We start from the raw sequence: 20,150 nt of genomic DNA, 5'->3' as shown, positions 1-20,150 counted from the left end.
TACTCTGCCTGCCCTATGCTGCCTGTGTGTGCCATTCTCTGCCTGCCCTACCCTGACTGTGTGTGCCATACTCTGCCCGCCCTACCCTTCCTGTGTGCCATACCTTCCCTGACCTATGCTGCCTGTGTGTGCCATACTCTACCTGCCCTATGCTGGCTGTATGTGCCATACTCTGCCTACAGTACCTATGTCTGAGGTGTGAAGAAGTGAACAATGGGAGTGATTACAGTCTGAGCCTGAGGTGTGAACACTGCAGGGGTTGAACAATGCAGAAACTAAAAGGTGTGAAAAACACAGGGGATTACATTTTTAAACAATGCAGAGGGATTACAGCCTGAATCTGAAGTGAGAACCATGCAGGGGGCCAGTTAATCTCAGTACTGATACCATTTAATGCTTACTCAAAGGTAAGCCATCAAAGCAGCCAGACAGGTGGGGGGCCACACAGAGGGGGGTCGCGGGCCGCATGCGGCCCGCGGGCCGCCAGTTGGACAGCACTGCTGTAGATTATAAAAAGGTTATTGTTGATTGGTTGCTATGGGTTGCTGCACCAAAGAAAGTATTCTTAGTATTGGTAAATGAGCAACTATGAATTCTCTATATATTCAGGAGAAAGGGAATCACACAGAGATGGAAAGCTAGTGCCCAAATACTATTATTTTGCTATTGCTAAGAGTTGATCATTTTCAAATACAGCACTGCCTGTTTCTATTTTCTTGATTTACTGCAGCATTTCCTCTCCATCTGGAAAGTGGCTGTACACCTATAATTTGCCTGTATGATGTGTGTGTCAGGCATGATCTGTGGCTGAACTGATACACACTGGCACAGCCTGGGAGATATGTTATTAGGGATTTGTGCTCTGGGCACTTCAGATTTCTCTAAAGTGGAAACATAATTTAGATATTAGTAGGCTTAATCCTGTAATCTCTCTTATTTTGTGCCTTTTGATTTATTCTTGCGCTTGTTAGAGGAAATCAGTGATTATTTATTATGGCCTTTAATTCTATTGCATGTACAATTAGGAAGTAAAACTTATATTTTGTAGTGAAACATAAAGTGAGTGTGAGCTCTCTGCTATAGTCTGCAGTGTAAGAAAGTCTTGGAATCTAGTCATGTAGAATTTTTTGAAAATTCAGTGTGTTTGTAAGAACCCAAATTATTGTAAGCTTCTTGGGCAAGTGTGTCATTTCCCAGTATTTGCTTTTATGTCTAAAACACTTTCCTTTTACTTGTTGTTTTCTATTAAATAGGGCCCTATACATGGGTGATAACATGGCTTGAACATACAATATGCTCTTTTATTTAGTTAGAAATGTGCAACACACCAGGTATGGTTGAACAACACCTTGGCTGTGAAAAGATGTAGTTCTGCAATAACTGTGCCGCTGCTGTTTGCGTTTCTCTGCTTTGCTTGGGGTGGGCAAGCTATTTACTGCTACAGCATCTGCTGGCGATGTTACAAGTGCTGCTACCTGCTTTTAAAATCCGTTCTGTTTCAAAATAAGTTTTCTGTTTTTGTCGCTGGAATGAAAAGAGTTAACCATGTGCTGTTCTGTATATGGTATGTGGGGATCCAGATGTCTTTTCTTTGCCTTCATTCCTTTCCTGGTGTTTGCAGAAAGTTGATGGAGATCAGATTTCCAGCTCCTGCAAGGAGAAAAGGGAGCCTTGTGCTGCTTTAGCTGTGGATGGGAGTCTGGAGAAATTAACTCTTGTGTTGGGGGGGGGGGGGGGATTTGTGTTCTCAAGGGCAGTTTTTCTCATAGTGACATTGCACATAGCTCCCCCCTGGTAGTTCTGCATTACAAGGTTCTATTAGGGGCTGTCAATCTAATCAACTTTCTTTTATTTATTCATTTCTTTTTTTTGTATATTGTTTCCCATCATTCCTCCTTTTTTTCTGTAGGAAGTGACTCGAACCAACGTCACTCTACGTTTTTTTCTGTTTAATAAACTGTGAACAGGTTCCTTCCAGATTCAGACATGTACCTTGAATAGAAAAACATCCCCTTCCATTTCCGGATGTCCTCTATGTGAATGGCTTCTTAATGCACCATTGCTTATGAGACTAATTGTCTGTGTGAATGCAGCCTTAAACATGTATTTGTGGTTACATCTTTTATTAAGCAGAGCAGTTTGCTTACATAAACTATTTAGCTATACATTTAGTGTATTCTTTATTCATCATTCTGAATGTTGTCCATGTCAGTCCATGTATGGCCACATTAAGTCAACTGCCAGTATGGTCTAGAGAGGGCTATGTTCTACCCCAGTGCTGTCCAACTTCTGTTGTACCGAGGGCCGGAATTTTTCCGACCTACGTGGTGGAGGGCCGATAATGGAAGCCAGTTTTGACCACTCCCCTTTTTGAAACCGCACCCACTTGAAACCACACCCATGTTATCACATGACCATACCCATATTAATGGTTGTAGTACAGCAAAAACCTGCCATACTCTGCCTGCCCTACCCTGCCTGTGTGTGCCATACTCTGCCTTCCCTACCCTGCCTGTGTGTGCCATACTCTGCCTTCCCTACCCTGCCATACTTTCACTGTGTGCCATTCTTGGCTGGTTTGTGCCATACTTGGCCTGTGTGTGCCATACTCTGCCTGTGTGTGCCATACTCTGCCTTCCCTACCCTGCCTGTGTGTGCCATACTCTGCTTGCCTTATGATGCCTGTGTGTATGGCACACACAGGCAGCCTACAGTGACACAATGCTGGCAATGCTCCTACAGTCTGCACAATAACTATATATTAAACAACTTTTTAATTGTAGTACCACCTCAGTATATGTTCTTTTTGTAGTGTGCAGGGATTATTTGTGGGTTTCTACTGCTCCTGAGGTGTGAACAGGGGAACAATATGGGTGATTACAGCCTGAGCTTGAGGTGTGAACACTGCAGGGGGTGAACAATGCAGAGATTAAAAGGTGTGAACAACACAGGGGATTACATATTTAAACAATACAGAGGGATTACAGCCTGAATCTGAGGTGAGAACCATGCAGGGGGGGGCAGTTAATCACAGTACTGATACCATTTAAAGCTTACACAAGAGTAAGCCATCAAAGCAGCCAGACAGGTGGGGGGCCACACAGAGGGGGGTCGCGGGCCGCATGCGGCCCGCGGGCCGCCAGTTGGACAGCACTGTTCTACCCAATCCCTGTAAATCCCAGGGTATTTTTCATCAGATCTTTATTCTGGCATCTGGCCATGGATGGGCACGCATGCATAATACTCTAAATTTACTATACTGTGTGTACATCCAGCAAGCCAGTCCTATAAGAATACAATAATATAGTGGCACTGTGATGGAAAATACCACAAGGATTTTTTAGAGATGAGGCTTTCCAGCCTGGGGTAGAAATTACATAAGTATAGTCGCTGAGAATGCCTAATAAATTAACACTCCCCCAAGTGAGTGTCCATCTTCTTCAGTCTGTTATAGAATTGATATACAGGTATGTGATCTATATTCTGGAAACACATTTAGAACTATCTGAAATTCATCTAGAAAGTTTTAAAATACATAACTGCCATTTTCCATAGAGCAAACGACTCTTATTTGTTAACGACTCCCTTTTTCTCTGTAATAATACATACTAATGGTAACTAAGCTGCATTAATCCATTTTGGTGGAAAAACAATTGGAGAAAAATCCAGGTCCACAAAATTCCAGTTAATAGGTCCTATACCTTTAATATCCCTGTAACAAGCTATCAACTTATAGTGGCATATTAGATTTTTACACTCCGACCCTCAAAAAGAAATTCTCTCATACCGTATTTGTTCATAAGAAATAAGTGACTTTTAGCAGCACTGCCTGCTTCACTCTATTCTGGCAGTAGAACATTACAGTTCTTACCAGTTGACATTTGTAATTTGCCTAAAATAAACTGAAATGGATAAAACACAACTGGAATTTGACATCTAGTCAAAGTGTCAGTGTGTCTGTCACTACTGCTGCAAGGGCAAGTTGGCATAAAGTCATAGTAAAATCATAGTAAAGCCTCACTGTATTGCTGTCATGTGGCTATCTATGACCATGATCATATTGCTGTGACTGCATCTTTGGTGTTCAGGCCTGTAAGCTGTGTGCACCTGGCACTGTATCATTCAGATCATTCAGCCTTACCTGTGGCTTTCCCCATGGATTCCATTAATTCCCTAGGGTGTGTGATGCAATGGCTGTTTCATAAACAAACTTTAAACCAGACACAGGGTGGAGAATAAACCTCTTGTCAAATCAGTCAGATTGACTCAAGTTAGTGTAAAGTTTTAGTAGCCCTTCTGTTAGTCAGGTTATCCAACTACTTAACTAGAGCGGCATAAATATATTTGCCCTTATAGTGGCTGATACACATTTTGAATTGCTGTTATTTACAGAGCCTTGCAGTATTCCTTGGTGCCACAACATGGTGCAATACACAAAGGACCTACATGAAATTGTGGCTCAAGAGACCTGCAGTAACTGATGAAACCGCAAGTAATTGGAAAGCTCAGCCTGTTTAAAGACACAGTAACTCAAAAGTACTAATTACAAGAGGGTGATATAAGGGAACCCTAATGCACCCAACCTCTGTTTTTATAAGATATCTTTATTTAAAGCGACTTTATACCCACCAGTTATAAGTCTGAAAAACGTTGCTGGTGAGAAAGGATATAACCAGTAGGTATTGGTCCCCACCTAACTATTTTTCTTCTTTAGTGCCCCCCATTTTGCAATTCCTGGAGAATAGCAATACAAAGGTATCATTACACATGGATATAATAATAGAGACAGCAACAACAACAGACTCCTGGGTTGGCAGGAGTGTAGAGATATATTGAATCATGCACCCTGGAAACTGGCTTTGCTTTGTTTGGAAATAGAATAGTACAGGTATCCAGAATATTTGGGACCTGGGTTTTTCCAGATAAGGGGTCATTTGGACCCCCATACCTTAAGTCTATTTATAAAAAAAATAATTGAAACATTAAGCAAACCCAATAGGATTGGTTTACCAACAATATGGATTAATGCCATTTATTAACCATCAAGTACAAGCTACTGTTTTCTCATCAATTTTAATTGATTAACATAGAGTCTATGGGAGAAGGCCTTTCGATAATTTGGAGCTTTCTGGATAACAAGTTTCCAGATTACAGATCCCATGCCTGCGTTGTGATAAAGTGTATGGCAGCACCAATAGTAACACCACCAATTAGGTTTTCTAAGAGCATTTTTCACTAGTAAAGCATGGAAACCATCTTGTATATATGCAATGAAATACTGAGATGGATATCCAAATCTGACATAAGCCTAAATATATTGAATATTTATGTTCAGGGTTTGCAGGGATATAGTTCTGTGCTACGTGGATAATATATAAATGGAAAGTGCTCGTTTTACTTTCTTGAGACATTTCGGCTGCCGGAGAGCCTTAATTGCTTGCCACCCTGGCTGTGCATTGGAGTAAGGGCTCATTGTTAGAGGTCTGAACTCATAATTCAGATTTTTTTTTCCTAACACGCCGGGTCCACATATGTGATTTGACCTTTGCATCAAATCCTAGTATTTGTGGCTTGTGACTAATTTGAACAGTTTGTATTGGGTTGGGAGGCTGAGAGGTGCTTTTGTTCGAGATCACTGCCTTGAATAAATCCTGCAGCGATTAGCCGGAAAAAAAAGAGGTTGAATCAGGGTAATCTAAATCTGATCAACAAAGCCTGAATATCTATTATATGGCTACACATGGATTCAATGCAACAAGCACTCTGCTGATACACTATATATGTATATTTATCACTCAGCAAAAGTAAATGTGGGACAGGATTAGGTTTTATTGCTATCACTTTAGTGTGCAAGTGTCAACATTTATACAGAGTTTCTCTCTTGGGAGAAATGTTCACGTCTCACTGATTTCTTATGTGCTTGTTAAAGGCCAATCTACATCCTGTGGCCTGTGCATAGATGGGCATTTTTTTGTCGTCCCCCCCCCCCCCCCCCCCAGTGTATTCTGGTCTTCAGTATGTTTGTCCACCTAGTGCTTGACATTTTTTGTATAGTTTTATGTTGTTTATATTTTATACAATTTTTTTTAATTTGGTCATTGAGCAAGTTCATAAGGTAACCATCCCCCCTCGCCCCGATTTGTTTGGTCAGTTGGACTACTTTTGGCTATTTTGCCCAACCCCTAGGGCATGTATGCAACTTCAGGGGGGGTGGGGGCAGATGTAACATACTGTCCTCACAATTGATCTGTCCAAATGGAAAATTTAATCTCTCAAGGTAATGGCACATGGGACATTTTCTTGTCCAAGAGAAATCTTCGCTACTGTCGACAACAAAACATGCCTAGTTTCGTTTCCACCAGACGGAAATGCAAATAGTTGTTGTGGAAACATATGTAGCAAGTAAAATTTGGGCAAATTTGTGTTGCATATGTTTCGCGGCTGCGATTTGGTCATAGTAGCAAAGCTTTATTGTGGGTGACAAAATGTCCTATGGTCCTTCACCCTTAGGTTGGTTGGTGTGGGCCACCAGGATTAAAAGTAACTGCATCAAACATTCAGATGCTAGATTTCAAGCACATAGCTCATAAATTCTGTTGGTTGCTAAGGGTTACTAGAACTTGTGCAAACTTTGTGACTTTTATTACATTTAAATCTGCCCTGCTTTAAAGTAACGCAAAGTTGGTGATTAGTTTGGTATGGCAATTTTAGGTGCTTTTAAATCACCGTTATTCTGGCGATTCTCTTTCCTTCAGCATTCTTCATAGGTATAGATGTAGGCTTATTTGATTAAGAAAGATTATAGTTTGAAAAAGATTGTCTTCACTTCAGCATTATATTTATAAGAATGAGGAAGATCAAATTTATATGGGCCTGCTTCCCGGTAAGAGTGCTTCGTTCCTTCCGCAACCTTGCTTTCTGATTCTGATCACCTAAAATTACCATGTGCACTAGAAAGTAAGGTACAGTGCATGCTCCTGGTTGCTAGGTAGGTTTAGTTCTTCTTTAACAACTGTTACATAACATGACTTGCCATATGTAGTTTTATATATGCATTGTTCTCCTCAAGAGCCCACTCTGATGATTTGTCCTATCCTAAAACTGGGCCTAATGGGTGCTTTTGAGTGAACCAAAGGTTATAGATAATGATCCCTCAGTGTTACTGAAATGCCTTACAGTTGGCTGTAATGTATTTATTTATAGAAGCCCTGCTTTAATGTAATGTATACTGTTTCTAGTAATGCCTGAGAGCACAGAAATGCTGCGCAGTCTGTAACAGAGGAATCCACTTTTCCAGTAATGATCACAAACTGAAGATAATAATATAATTACTGGTCAGGCTGCACCAATCTAAAAGCACTTTGTGTGAAATAATGAATGGTATTTATTTCCGGACTATTCTTATTGGCACTCAGAGATGGAGGTAGGCACTTACGTGGCAAGGGGCAGCCTTGGGTGGGATACACATCACTTCCATTATCTAATTCCAGATCTAGATGCCATGTGTGGCCAGATTATATTCTGCAGTGTTTAAGAATTCTCAGGAAGCAGTACAGCTGATTTAGGGCAATGGCACACAGGACACTGTCATAGTGTTAATCAAAATACTTGAAATCTCTTTCAATCAGACTATATCTGATCACCAGAAATGGCATTCCTTCCAAATGAGAATGCAGATGCCATGATTATTGCATTTTTGCTAGTCAAATTTATGGCCAGTTCACACAAACTCCAATCACTTTGCCCATGGTGTGACCACCTTAAGCCAGTTTTATGGGATTCTCTAAAGGTGGCCATACATGGGCTGATTTCAGTTGCCGATATTGGTCCTTTAGACTGATTCGTCATCCCATCTGCCCGGTGTGGGCGACCTCACCAAATGAACGGATCTTACAGTGGCTGTTTGAGGTTTTACATGATCTGAATTCATTTTGGCTATACCATGTCTAGGAAATGGGATCCCTGAAGGCCATAAGTATAGGCTTGGAAGTCTGTTTTGATGTTTAGGTGGACAGCGCTGGTCTGGTAATTGCTCGTATACCATTTGGGAGTTTGGTCTGGATGCCCTGTCACTGGAAACTGTTTTGCACAGATTCTTTCTTTATCCATTTGACTGTGTATCTAAAGAATATATAGATATCAACAACAATGAATTTTTTTTATAACTCTGAATTTGAAAATTGCTGAGTTTCATTTAAGACATTTCTATTTAGAAAAGGACAGAACTTGGGCAAAGGACAATTTAGCATCAACACAGAGCAGCCTATAAAACACAAAAAAGCATGCATTTTTGGGGCTCCATGGATCTGCACTGTCGCTGTGCATGTTGGTGCGGGTAGACACAGGACTGTGGATGAGAACGGAGCCACTTCTTTTTGTCTGCAAAATGCAGATGGAGAGAAGCGGACCATAGGTTTATTGTGCCCTTGCTTTGATACATTTTAATGGAGATTAACATGTTATAGTTGGTTCATTCAGAGCCAATAGCTGTGGTGCATTGGTTTTGTATGTACTCCCTATGCTAGTGTGAGTTTCCAGTGGATGCTCTAATATCCTCCGATTATGGGCTATGGGAGGATGGTCTGATATACTCCCATAGCTCACAACCATACTGGTGGGTAAACTGACTTCTGATATTAGGTCTTAATGTTCTGTTTTTGTAAAGGGCCCTGGAGCAGCAACTCCATTTGCCTCTTTATTAACCCAGCCCTATTTGGGTTGCTGTGGTACCACTACATGGATTTCTCATTTCCATTACCATTACTGCAGCTTGCTGCAGTAACTTTACTACTATACTATTACCATTACTGCAGCTACTGGCAGCTTGCTGCAGTAACTATACTACTATACTATTACCATTACTGCAGCTACTGGTAGCTTACTGCAGTAACCATACTACTATACTATTACCATTACATCAGCTACTGGCAGCTGTCGGTGAGTGAATTGCAGCTCCTTACTGTAAGCAGCTAATACAACAAGTGTGGGTTTATAAGTATTACTAGTAGTATTACTGCCTATAGCAAGCAATAAATATGCTTCATAGTACAGTAATGTGAGAACTCTTTAAATAGATTTGCAGACCGTAAGTTTAAGAATGTTCTGCAGTTTAGCACCCCCCAAGTTCCAGGGGTTCTTCAATTTTATCCAAATGCCAGGGAGAGGCTTGGTTTTTCAGCAGAGCATATGTTTTCTGAGTGGAGATCCAACGAAGCACTAGAAGTATTAGACTGCTTGCTAATACACTTCATGGCCTTTCTTGGCAAGATCCCCAAGACTTCTCATCCCTTTGGCATTCTGACAAGTGTTATTTCTTCAGGCTTCCTCTCTAACCCAAAGAGTGCATTATCATTATAAATTCAAGACTATTGGATATTTTTGGGTGCATGCCACACATGATGATACAGTACAGCTTCCATCATCTAGACTTGTTCTTGACTGTCTGGGAATTATGGGAAATGTTGATCAGCAACTTAACTGCAGGTCAGGTATTTTTTCAAAGGGTTGTGCAGAATACTTCAGTTTGGCTACCCTGTATAATGAGAAAGCTTAGTGCCAAGGTTGGCAGAATGTTAGTGATGATGGGTGCAGGTTTTGAAATTGTATTTGTTGTTGTCATTTTGACTTAAGCTGAATACATTCATTGAGTTGCTTTAAAGGAAAAGTAACACTAAATTTTTTTAAGTAAAAAAGCTATTCTACCCTGCACAAATAACTGCCCTATCCTGCAAACCACTTAGGGCCCGATTCACTAAAGTCCGAAATAAGGAGTGCTATTTATAGCATGCGTTAAAAATCTTATCACTTCTTATTTTTCGCTCGATTCACTAAAAGGACACTTGTCATAATTAAGAAGCGATGTTCTTGGCGTTATTTATCTTGCGACGACGAAGCCAAGTTTTAACTGGTATTTTCTATTAAAGCATTTAAAATACTAAGTGGTTTGCAGGATAGGGCAGTTATTGGTGCAGGGTAGAATAGCTTTTTTACTTAAAATTTTTTAGTGTTCCTTTCTATAAGGATGAGGGTTCCTTTATCAAGGTGGGACATGTGTATAGATATTGCTGTGCAGAGATGGTATGGGGCCCTGCACTTAATCAAAGCCAGTGCTTTGCAAATAGCTTTCAACTATTAGCAGCCTGTATGCTGCACTGGCCATCCCAGCCATACACATACCAGCTTTTCATACGATTTTTGGCAACTGTATGGTGGCTAGTCAATCCTGATATCTATGTACCACAGATATGAGTTTGTTGATTGAACAGGCTCAAAATTTGAATCTGTAGTTATAAAATCTTGACCCATATATTGACGGAACCACAGCTTCTCTTCACTTTTTGTGGTTTTAGTCATGGAACAGTTGATAGGTGCCTATATGTATGGCTTCTTATTTGGTATCTGTCCGTTCGTCTAGATTTTGCACATTTCACTTGAGAGCCAATGTTATATCTTTGGTCTTTATTCACCAGCTTGGGGACATTGCCAGAAACATGGGCACACTATGCCTGGAGCATTCAGAGGAATAGAGAGACCAAACATGGCAACGAGCAGGCCCAGGATAGAGAGAGCCTACATAGAGAGAATAGCGAGCCTACCCAGCCTAAAGGAGGCCTTACATGGTGTGATCCACAGCTGAGCAAATGGTTTCCCCAGATCTTGGGCTAATTTGATCGTTTGGCCCTAGATTGGTATGGCCGTCAAACCAAGCCTATGTGGTCCCCGATCTAGGGATGCCCATACACAGGCAGATCAGTCTGGGGGACCCAAATTTGGCATCTGAAATCTGCCCGTGTATGGCCACCTTAACTCCACATGATTAAGAAGAATTTGTAATATAGACATGCCACTTTAACGAAATAAAATTTAATTATTGAATGATCTATTTGCCTTTTCTGAGCTATTGAATACCTCCTGAGAATTCTGCTAGTGTGCTGCTACATATCTTTTTGGGAAACCTTGTATTGCTGTTGATAGGCTTGAAATGTGGGTTGCTCCAGGCTTTTCTGAGCAGCATTCCTCCGTCTTCCTGCACTGTGGAACTAGACTCCTATTCTACATAGTCTGAAATCTGAGCTGTATTTTTTTTTTGTATATACAAGGTTTGGAATATTAACTTACCACCTGTGTTTTCTTGGCAGTATTTCCCAAGCTGTAAAGTAACATCAGGGTGGCCAAATGTAATGTAATGGCTACAAAATCTACATGCAGCAGCAGATGTATTTTAGTGGGGTGGGGAGAGTGATTAGTCAGGGGTTTGTGCTCTGTTGTGTCTGCTGTAGACCACTGTGACCCCCCCAATATTCACAGCTGTATTTTTTTTTTTATTTCCAGAAAACAAATTTGATTATAATTAAGGTCTGCCATATTATTTGCCTTAGTAATTCTCCATAGTTACACAGTGAACCAGATGGTAATGTAAATTGTAAATTGGAGAGTTGCAGAATTGTCTGTAACCCCACCCAAAACAAAGTTAAAAGTTATTATATATTGAGGTTTTCTCTCCAGTTTAAAAAAAACAACGTCTGAACTGGAAACTGGTGCAGCCAATGCTGCTGGGGTTTTCTAAGCCATTGCTCAGTCAGTTAGATGCATGGTTAATGGGAAACTGAATGGGGTACTTTTTGCAAAGCTGTGATATTGGAAGTGAAGGGCATAATATACTGGTAATTATCCGTTTCATGTTATTTATATAGCGCCACACATTTCCGCAGTGCTTTACAGAGATTATACATCAGTCCCTACCCCAGAGAAGCTTACAATCTAGCCCTATCACATTCACACACACTATACACTTTTGAAAATGCTCAATATTCAATATTGTTTTGACTTTGTAACAAGGTTGTTCCAGGGTTACTACAACTGGCGCAAACTCACGTGTCACAGTTCAGAAATTCACTCCGTGTTGCTGCACCCAGGCCGACGCAATGGCTCCAGGTGCAGCACAGGGAAAGGTTGATGCAAGCATAGGGCTGAGAATCAGCCCAGTGAGGCATAAACCTTATGGTATAACCCTTTTATTGCCCCTTTTCAAGGTAATATTTGTTTGGGTGGAAAACCTTTTTTTTTTTTTGTGCAAATCTTGTAAACCTGTATTTTATACTGTTATGGTTAAAAAAAATAAATAAATAAAAGTCTTGCTGCAAATTGTTTCAGAGTTAGGCTTTCTACATAAAAGTTACATTTAGAGTTAACTTTCCCTTTGAACAGATAAAGGGACATCGTATTGCCTTTTCTAATTTATTATGGCTAGTTTCATTATCTGCTAAGAGTGCTTGACTTGGCAGTTTGCAGCACTTATTCCCTCCCTATTTCCATGTCAAAGGCTCTTAACACCAAGTGGGATTGTAAACTATAATTTATAATTATTCACTTTTCAGGGCACATAGTGCAGTAGCACAAATCATGTTGCATGCTCGTTCTAAATATGAACATTCCAGTCTGAAAAAACAAGAGATATTGAGAGCCGCTGAGTGCTAATGTGTATGCACATTTGTACAGTTTCCAGCGCCTGTCACCCCGCCGTGTAGATGAACGCAACGCACACCAACGCTTCATCACCCTCACAGGCTCAATCATGTATCCACCCAGCAAGGGAAACAAAGGGCAGTGGGACATGTACGAGTGCAGTTATGCTTGGTATCTTTTTGGTGTGTGACCGTGCGTGACAAAGTCTCCTCCTCTGCTCTTAGGATTTGGTGTTATGACATCAAAGAGTGAAGCTAAAAGGATAAATAGAATGCAGGCTTTGTTAGTATAGGGTGTGCGGAATATCCGCTTCTGTTAGTAGCATCCAGCGATGCATCCCCACCTGATGAGATAATACTGTCTAGGGGAACCAACCCCTCAGGTAAAAGCAAATACGTGCTCTTTGTAATTAGGATTAACAATCATTTTATTTTCCAGTAAATGTTGCCTAAAACAGAATACTATTAGTTTTACTGCAGAGGGCGCATTATGTATCTTCATATTTGTGTTCATGCATATAAGTGGGTGCTGCCTTACTCTAGTCACATCTCATTCATAGACTCCAATAAAACCAGTCATTGCTTTTAAAGAAAAAAAGAAAGACAACTTTTGGTAGAATTCTTTTATGCTTCTGGAAAAGCTTTATTTTTTTTTAGATATATTTTTCAGTCAGTGATCAGTATGATGTCTTTAAAGGGACATGAATAAGTGGATATTTGCATTGCATAACTACTTACGTGATGTGTTTGGTTTGGATTTGCTATCTCCACAGCAGAGTATAAGGGAGGTGTATATGTTCTGAGTAACCTATCAGTCGCTTATGAAATTGGCATATACATATCAGAATATATTGCCCTTTACTTTGATTCACCGTTTTGTGATGTTCTGTTTGTCACTGATCACCTGACAGGAAATAGTGCAGGAAGTGTGTGAGTAAAAGACACTCTGTGTCCATTCATTGGCTGATGTAACCTAGCATGTATTTGTACTCTTGGTTTGTGTGTAAGCACAGTGCCTTATATAAGACAGAGGGCATTTTAAATGCTTAAATGGCAGTGATTAATAAGGGCTTTATTTATATAAAACAGTGATTTACATATCGACTGTTTTATGTGATCTATTGTTATGGAGACTTACAAAGGTTATAGTTCCCCGTTAAGGTGTCCTGCAAATAGTTAAAGTATGTGGTTCCATACTTTCCTGACAGTAAGTTGGCCATACGATTTTCCACTTGAGACATACCCCTTTCTGGCCCCAAAATGCCCCACCAACAGGACCTAACCTTTCACCTTAACAAGACATGTATCACATACTGGACACATAGCTTCTCCATCTGTCCTAGATGTGCTTGTTGTATGGAATGCTAGGTGTAGTTGATTTACAGTTTGCTTAATGTTTTGCTTAGCAAGCTAATCACTGGCTAGTAATGTATCATGCCACTGTAAATGTTTATCCATTCCAGAATGTTTATATTTTCTTCTTTTTTTTCCGCAGCATATTGCCAACAGCAAACTCAGTGTCGCATCCAAAAGTGCACAACAGACTTTGTTTCTCTTACTTCACATCTGAATACTGGCAGTGACGGTTTCGATTCGGAATTTTGTAAGGCCTTGAGGGCATATGCAGCCTGCACGCAGAGAACTTCCAAAGCATGTCGTGGAAACTTAGTTTACCACTCTGCTGTGTTAGGTATCAGTGACCTCATGAGTCAAAGAAATTGTTCAAAGGATGGTCCCACCTCATCAACAAACCCTGAATTTACTATGGACGCTTGCAACTACCATAACAGGGCGACGGAAAGGATACTACGATCAGGGGATCAAACTCAGCCCAATTATCTGTTCTGTGGCTTGTTTGGAGATCCACATCTGAGAACTTTCCAAGATCATTTTCAGACTTGCAAGGTGGAAGGTGCTTGGCCGCTAATAGACAACAACTATTTGTCAGTGCAAGTGACCAATGTGCCAGTGGTTCCTGGGTCTAGCGCTACTGCAACTAACAAGGTAACATTGCCTTAAGTGGTTAAGCCCGGAGACCATGTGCATCATCAAGTGTTAAAGGCAATTAATGCCAAATTCATATTTTATGTCCTGATTTATTATATTTCCCACTAATTCTTGTCAGTATACAAATGTATATTATAAATATATATTCACAACCATCTAAGCAGAAAGTGCAAGGACCAGAGATTTTGCTTTACCTCATCTGCACAATAACTGATTATATAATGAAATTTTTTAAAGAATCCACTGAGCTCCATTAATTTCAAGACAAATATATTACCGTTGAAATTATCATCAAACAAATCTGTGCTGTTTGTGGTCAAACCTAGCAGCTGTCCCAACTTGTGTAAAATGTTGAATGAATAGTTCTTTTCAGTTAGCTTTTTATTTTCCATTTCAAGCCAATGCAGTCATCATCTCCTATTGAACAACTATTGTTTAACAATTGGGTAATAAACCTGGGCACAAGTATGGCACCACTGGAGTTGTGGCCATCTGAATAGATAGACCATGGACAACTCCACAGGTTTTCTTAAATTGTGTACATAAATGTACCATACAACAATACTGAGGGAACAGAGGTCATTTTAAGTTGACCATAGTCCATATAGCCTGATTTGCTCATCCTGGTCGGTCAGGCTGGTCTTTGTGTTGGCCACAGGTATAGGCCTGTTGGCACATAATGCCCGTATATAGCATTATATACCAAGGGCAGTTTGCTTAGAAATAATCTAACATTACTGTATCTGAAGCAAATTGTTCCTTTGTCCAAATGGTGGATGGTGGAGGAGAAGTGCAAATCTAAAACAATATAGTAAGTGGCAATGTGACCAGTTTGGCCACAGCATGTTCTAACACATGCAAAGTGCAATTTCTTTTACATTTACTTTTTGTTTTAAATCAGATTTGGGGCTTTTTTTAGTATTTGATATTTTTTATTCAATCACCATGAGAGAGTAAAAGCATAATCTGCTTAATTTAGTTTTTAGGCTCAGGTTGAATATGTAAAACTGCATGTCTGTAAATTATTTTCCCTTTTTCATGAGAGGAGGAGGGGCGACAGCAGGGAACAGCCTGAGAATGACTGCTCCCCTGTGACAGAAACATGGAGGGGGAAGCGAAGCAGCCTAGAACAGCCAGTTTAATGAATAAGCCACTCTGTATTGGCATGAGTGTCAATATGGCTATATATGTTTGTATATGTTGCTTACTGGCTTTGTGAGGGTGTGAGTGAATAAATGCACTGGGGGAGGTGTGTTTAGAAGAAAACTGTGTGGTGGGGGCTGTTTACTCATTTGATGCTGAATATTAACATTGCTAGGTATAAAATAGCATTCAAAAGGAATCAGGAAAAACTATAGGAAAGGGTAAAACGTTTTTTTGTGTTGCTGCAGGGAATGTGAGATTAATGAGGCTGAGGGGTTGTTTTCATCTGAGGGAAAATTAGTCATTAAAGAAAAAAGTTTATCCTAAAATTGTTAGTTCAGGGGCAATGGCAGATGATGAGATTGCTTTTTGTTGCCCGTGTGATTTCCAGATAACAGAATGCTGGGAATTGCCCTGCAATTGATTTTAATGGGAATCATTTTAACAAAATGTGTAAGCTCTGTATTTTGCTCTCTAGCCTTTGCCCGGTCTCCTGCGCTCTAACTTGTGCCCGGCCTCCTGCCCTCTAGCCTGTGCCCGGCCTCCTGCCCTCTAGCCTGTGCCCGGCCTCCTGCGCTCTAACTTGTGCCCGGCCTCCTGCCCTCTAGCCTGTGCCCGGCCTCCTGCGCTCTAGCCTGTGCCCGGCCTCCTGCCCTCTAGCCTGTGCCCGGCCTCCTGCTCTCTAGCCTGTGCCCGGCCTCCTGCGCTCTAACTTGTGCCCGGCCTCCTGCGCTCTAACTTGTGCCCGGCCTCCTGCCCTCTAGCCTGTGCCCGGCCTCCTGCGCTCTAGCCTGTGCCCGGCCTCCTGCCCTCTAGCCTGTGCCCGGCCTCCTGTGCCATAACTTGTACCCTCTGTGCCAGCAGCTAGTCAGTCCTTCAGCAAGTGGTAACGGTGCTGACATGACTATACTGACAGGCTGGAAGAGCATTACTAGCTACAAAACTGAACCTTTAAACCCTGGAATACGTTATGCAGCAACTCTGAAATGTGTTGCACGTTTCTCTGGTAGTAAAGGCCTTGGATTTGGTGCCAGCTAATAACATGCATTTTTATTAAAGTCTCTTTGTAGGCTATGAATGCTGCATTCATGCTTAGTGGGCATCCAGCCCTTGCAAGGTGTGTGTCATGTGTAAACTGTGGGGCATCTGTCTGCCATGGCTTCCTTGTGCATTGCGCTGAACAAAGAGAAACATTGTTACAGTGAGTTCTTTATGGCATATTTCAGCTTGTGGATATGGCTTATGGCTGAGCATAATGTACAATACATGTTATTCTAAAGGCCCTTGGTATGTGTGCATTTATAGTATTTAAGCGTTCACATACATGTTATATTATATTGCATATACAAATATAGTGAATTATAAAAACTGGCACATTGAATTTGGGAGGTTTGCACTTTGAATTGAAGAAGAAGCTTGATTAACAAAAGGCAAATTTTCTACCTGCCAACCCGAAAGAAATTGCTGTGAGACATTTAGGACAGTGACACACAGGGAGATTAGTCGGCGCGTGACAAATCTTTGTTGTCGCGGGCGACTATTCTCCCCGCAATGCCATCCCACTGGCTAGAATGTAAATCACCAGTGGGATGGCGTACGGGGCGCCGCGATTTGCCAAAGTCGCCTTGAGAGGCCATTTACATTGGAGCTGGTGGGATGGCATTGCGGGGAGATTAGTCGCCCGCGACAACGAAGATTTGTCGTGCGACGACTAATCTCCCCGTGTGTCACTGAATAATGGTGCCTGCAAAATAAAAAAATGCTTCAAAGCATTAATTTACCCAAGCAATAGCCACATATACATCTGAGTGTAAAGCAACCAGACCAAACTGTGGCATGGCAGAGAGTATGGAATATACTGTATGATACTTGTGCCAGCACAACACATGTATGGCATTATGTAATAAAAGGCACTAAGTTTGCCCAGGAGCAGTAACCCATAGCAACCACCTATGTTCATTAATCAGCCCTATAGCCAGCAGTCTTAATATTTTGCTATAAATTTCAATAAAACTTTATAGGTTACGCTATATAGTTAACTTTGTATTTATGTATATATTGGTTTGTTCCTACAGACGAGAGGAAGCAGGCAACTTGCATATAGTTTAATTTGGGCTAAAAAAAAGACAAAAATCTAACAGGTCCTTAAAGGAGAATGCAAGTCAAAATTTAAAAAGCATACTGCCCAATAGTCCTCCTATTGTTTAGTAAAAACGCCACACTTTTGGCTCACCTAATCAAATATTTACTCAGTCACACTTACTTCACATTTTCTAGAACAGGCAGCCATCTCTAAAAAGGTATTCTCCCTTCCTTTCCCTCCTTGCTTCATACTGCACATGTGTTTCATTCCCTCCCCCCCCCCCCCTCCCCTCTGGCAGATCCGCTTCTGATTGACTGGTGGGCATGTGTAGCTCAGAACAGGAGACAGGATCAAGTTACACACATGCTCAGAGAATAGGAATGCTGCCGCTGGCACCTGCAGGAAGGGAAGAGAGATTTCAGTGATGTCACTGGAGTCTTCACACTGCTGTAGGCTGCCAGCACCGTATCGCAGAGAAGCAAGCAGGGATCTGGGAATTTAGATATTACATTACATTACATTAACATTTATTTATAAAGTGCCAACATATTCCGCAGCGATGTACAATATGTGATATGCAGTAAGTACTTAAAAAGAATGCCTTTAGACTTACTTTTAATTTACTGTATATTAACCTTTCATTGTCCTTCATTGCATTAGAGGGTTCACCTTTAAATGAACCTTTAGTATGATGGAGACCATGATATTCTGAGACAATTTGCAATTGGTTGTTAGATATTTAGCGCTATCTTCAGCAGCTCTCCAGTTTCAGCAGCTGGTTGCTATTGGCTGTATTTACCTTAGCAACGAGGCATTAGTTTAAATGAGAGACTGAAATATGAATAGGAAGATAAGTAATGAAAAGTAACCATAAAAATTAAATTGTAAGCTCACAGAGCAATAGTTTTTGGCTGTTGGGGTCAATAATCCCCATTTGAAAGCTGGAAAGATATAGAAGTGGAAGGCAAATAATTAGAAAACTATAAAAAAAATTATATAATGAAGACCAGTTGCAAAGTTGCTAGGAAAAGGACATTCTTTAACATACTAGAGTTATCCTAAAGGTGAACCACCCCTTTAACTTTATCCAAAGAAATAGGGATTTCCTCATGGATTTACTAAGCAATAGCTTTTTAATTCTCTTAGACACAAGAGTAACATTCAAATCCGTTATCGTTTTCTAAACATATAATTGATTGGTTTAAAGGAACAGTAACATCAAAAAATGAAAATGTATAAAAGTAATTAAAATATAATGTGCTGCTGCCCTGCACTGGTAAAAGTTGTGTGTTTACTCCAGAAAGTCTATTATAATTTATATAAATAAGCTGCTAGGTAACCATGGAGGCAGCCATTCAAAGGAGAAAAGGCACAGGCACATAGCAGATAACAGATAAAACACTATTGTATTCTACAGAACTTATCTGTTATCTGCTATGTAACCTGTGCCTTTTCTCCTTTTTTCCAGCTTGAATGGCTGCCCCCGGGGCTACACAGCAGCTTATTATATAAATTATAGTAGTGTTACTGTAGCACTAGTTTTACCAGTGCAGGGCAACTATATTTATTATATTTATTACTAAAGCTCTTTCATTTTTTAGTGTTACTGTTCCTTTAACGTTCCCTTGACATGATAGTTTCAATAAAAAAAAAAAACACATAGACAAATGCAATTGTTTCTTTCATTGGGGATTTGCCCCAAAATCTTGGAGATTTGCCAGTGTCCAGAAATAAAAATGACAATAAATACTCTATAAATACAATTTCACAGTTTAAAAGTTATTTACAGTGTAACAGGCATTTATGAACTTGACAGCGGAAAAGCTATCAACAGTTTTGTTTTAGTTACAATCGGAGGTACTGTGGCGTGGAAAATGCCAGAAACATGCAAGGGGACCTTAAATCTTGTGCTGAGAAGACTGATTGCAGGGCTCCAAATGCGTATAACAAAGTATGAACAGATGTCCTGCTTAATTCATCTAATTGCAGAAAATGGGCCTTTCTAATCATCTGGGGATGCCATGGATCATAGACTCATTGCAGCTGGCATCCCAGCCCCTCCTGTTAATGTGGAGGCAATTGCAAATAGAAGACATTCCTTGAAATTTGTTGATCATTTATCCAATATGATAATAATGGCCAGATGGAGAAGTCATTTCCTCTTAGTTAATGACTTGCTGGACCAGCATGTCTCAAGCTTCCCTCACAGGCACCAATAAATAACTTCTGGCCTTCTTCAAAGGCAAAGTATTATATAGCTGGAGCAGCGTGACGCAGCAGCCATGTTACACACACCTTTCTGCTTCTACTAGCCATTCACAGTCAGCAGTGTCCTGTTTGTCTTGGGCACCAGACAGTGAATGACTGTTTGAGCTGATCTAAACAAGGGGAAACATTCCTATTATTTTGCTTGTGTTTAACACGTAGGAAAGCCAAAAGTCTCAGTAGAAGCT

General features: G+C 40.6%; 1 protein-coding gene across 1 annotated transcript in view; it reads left to right on the top strand.

Annotated features, from left to right (window-relative positions):
- The window catches only part of rgmb (repulsive guidance molecule BMP co-receptor b), a 29,335-nt gene that overhangs the window by 3,571 nt on the left and 5,614 nt on the right, over positions 1-20,150 (top strand). Inside the window, exon 2 of the mRNA NM_203619.1 lies at positions 13,960-14,468. Coding sequence (NP_988950.1) covers positions 13,960-14,468 — 509 coding nt within the window. The remainder of the gene's footprint in view (positions 1-13,959; positions 14,469-20,150) is intronic.

Source organism: Xenopus tropicalis, chromosome 1 (assembly GCF_000004195.4).
Source record: "Xenopus tropicalis strain Nigerian chromosome 1, UCB_Xtro_10.0, whole genome shotgun sequence".
Lineage (NCBI taxonomy): Eukaryota > Metazoa > Chordata > Amphibia > Anura > Pipidae > Xenopus > Xenopus tropicalis.
Note: the sequence above shows the minus strand (reverse complement) of the source record. Positions and strands in the feature narration are given on the sequence as shown.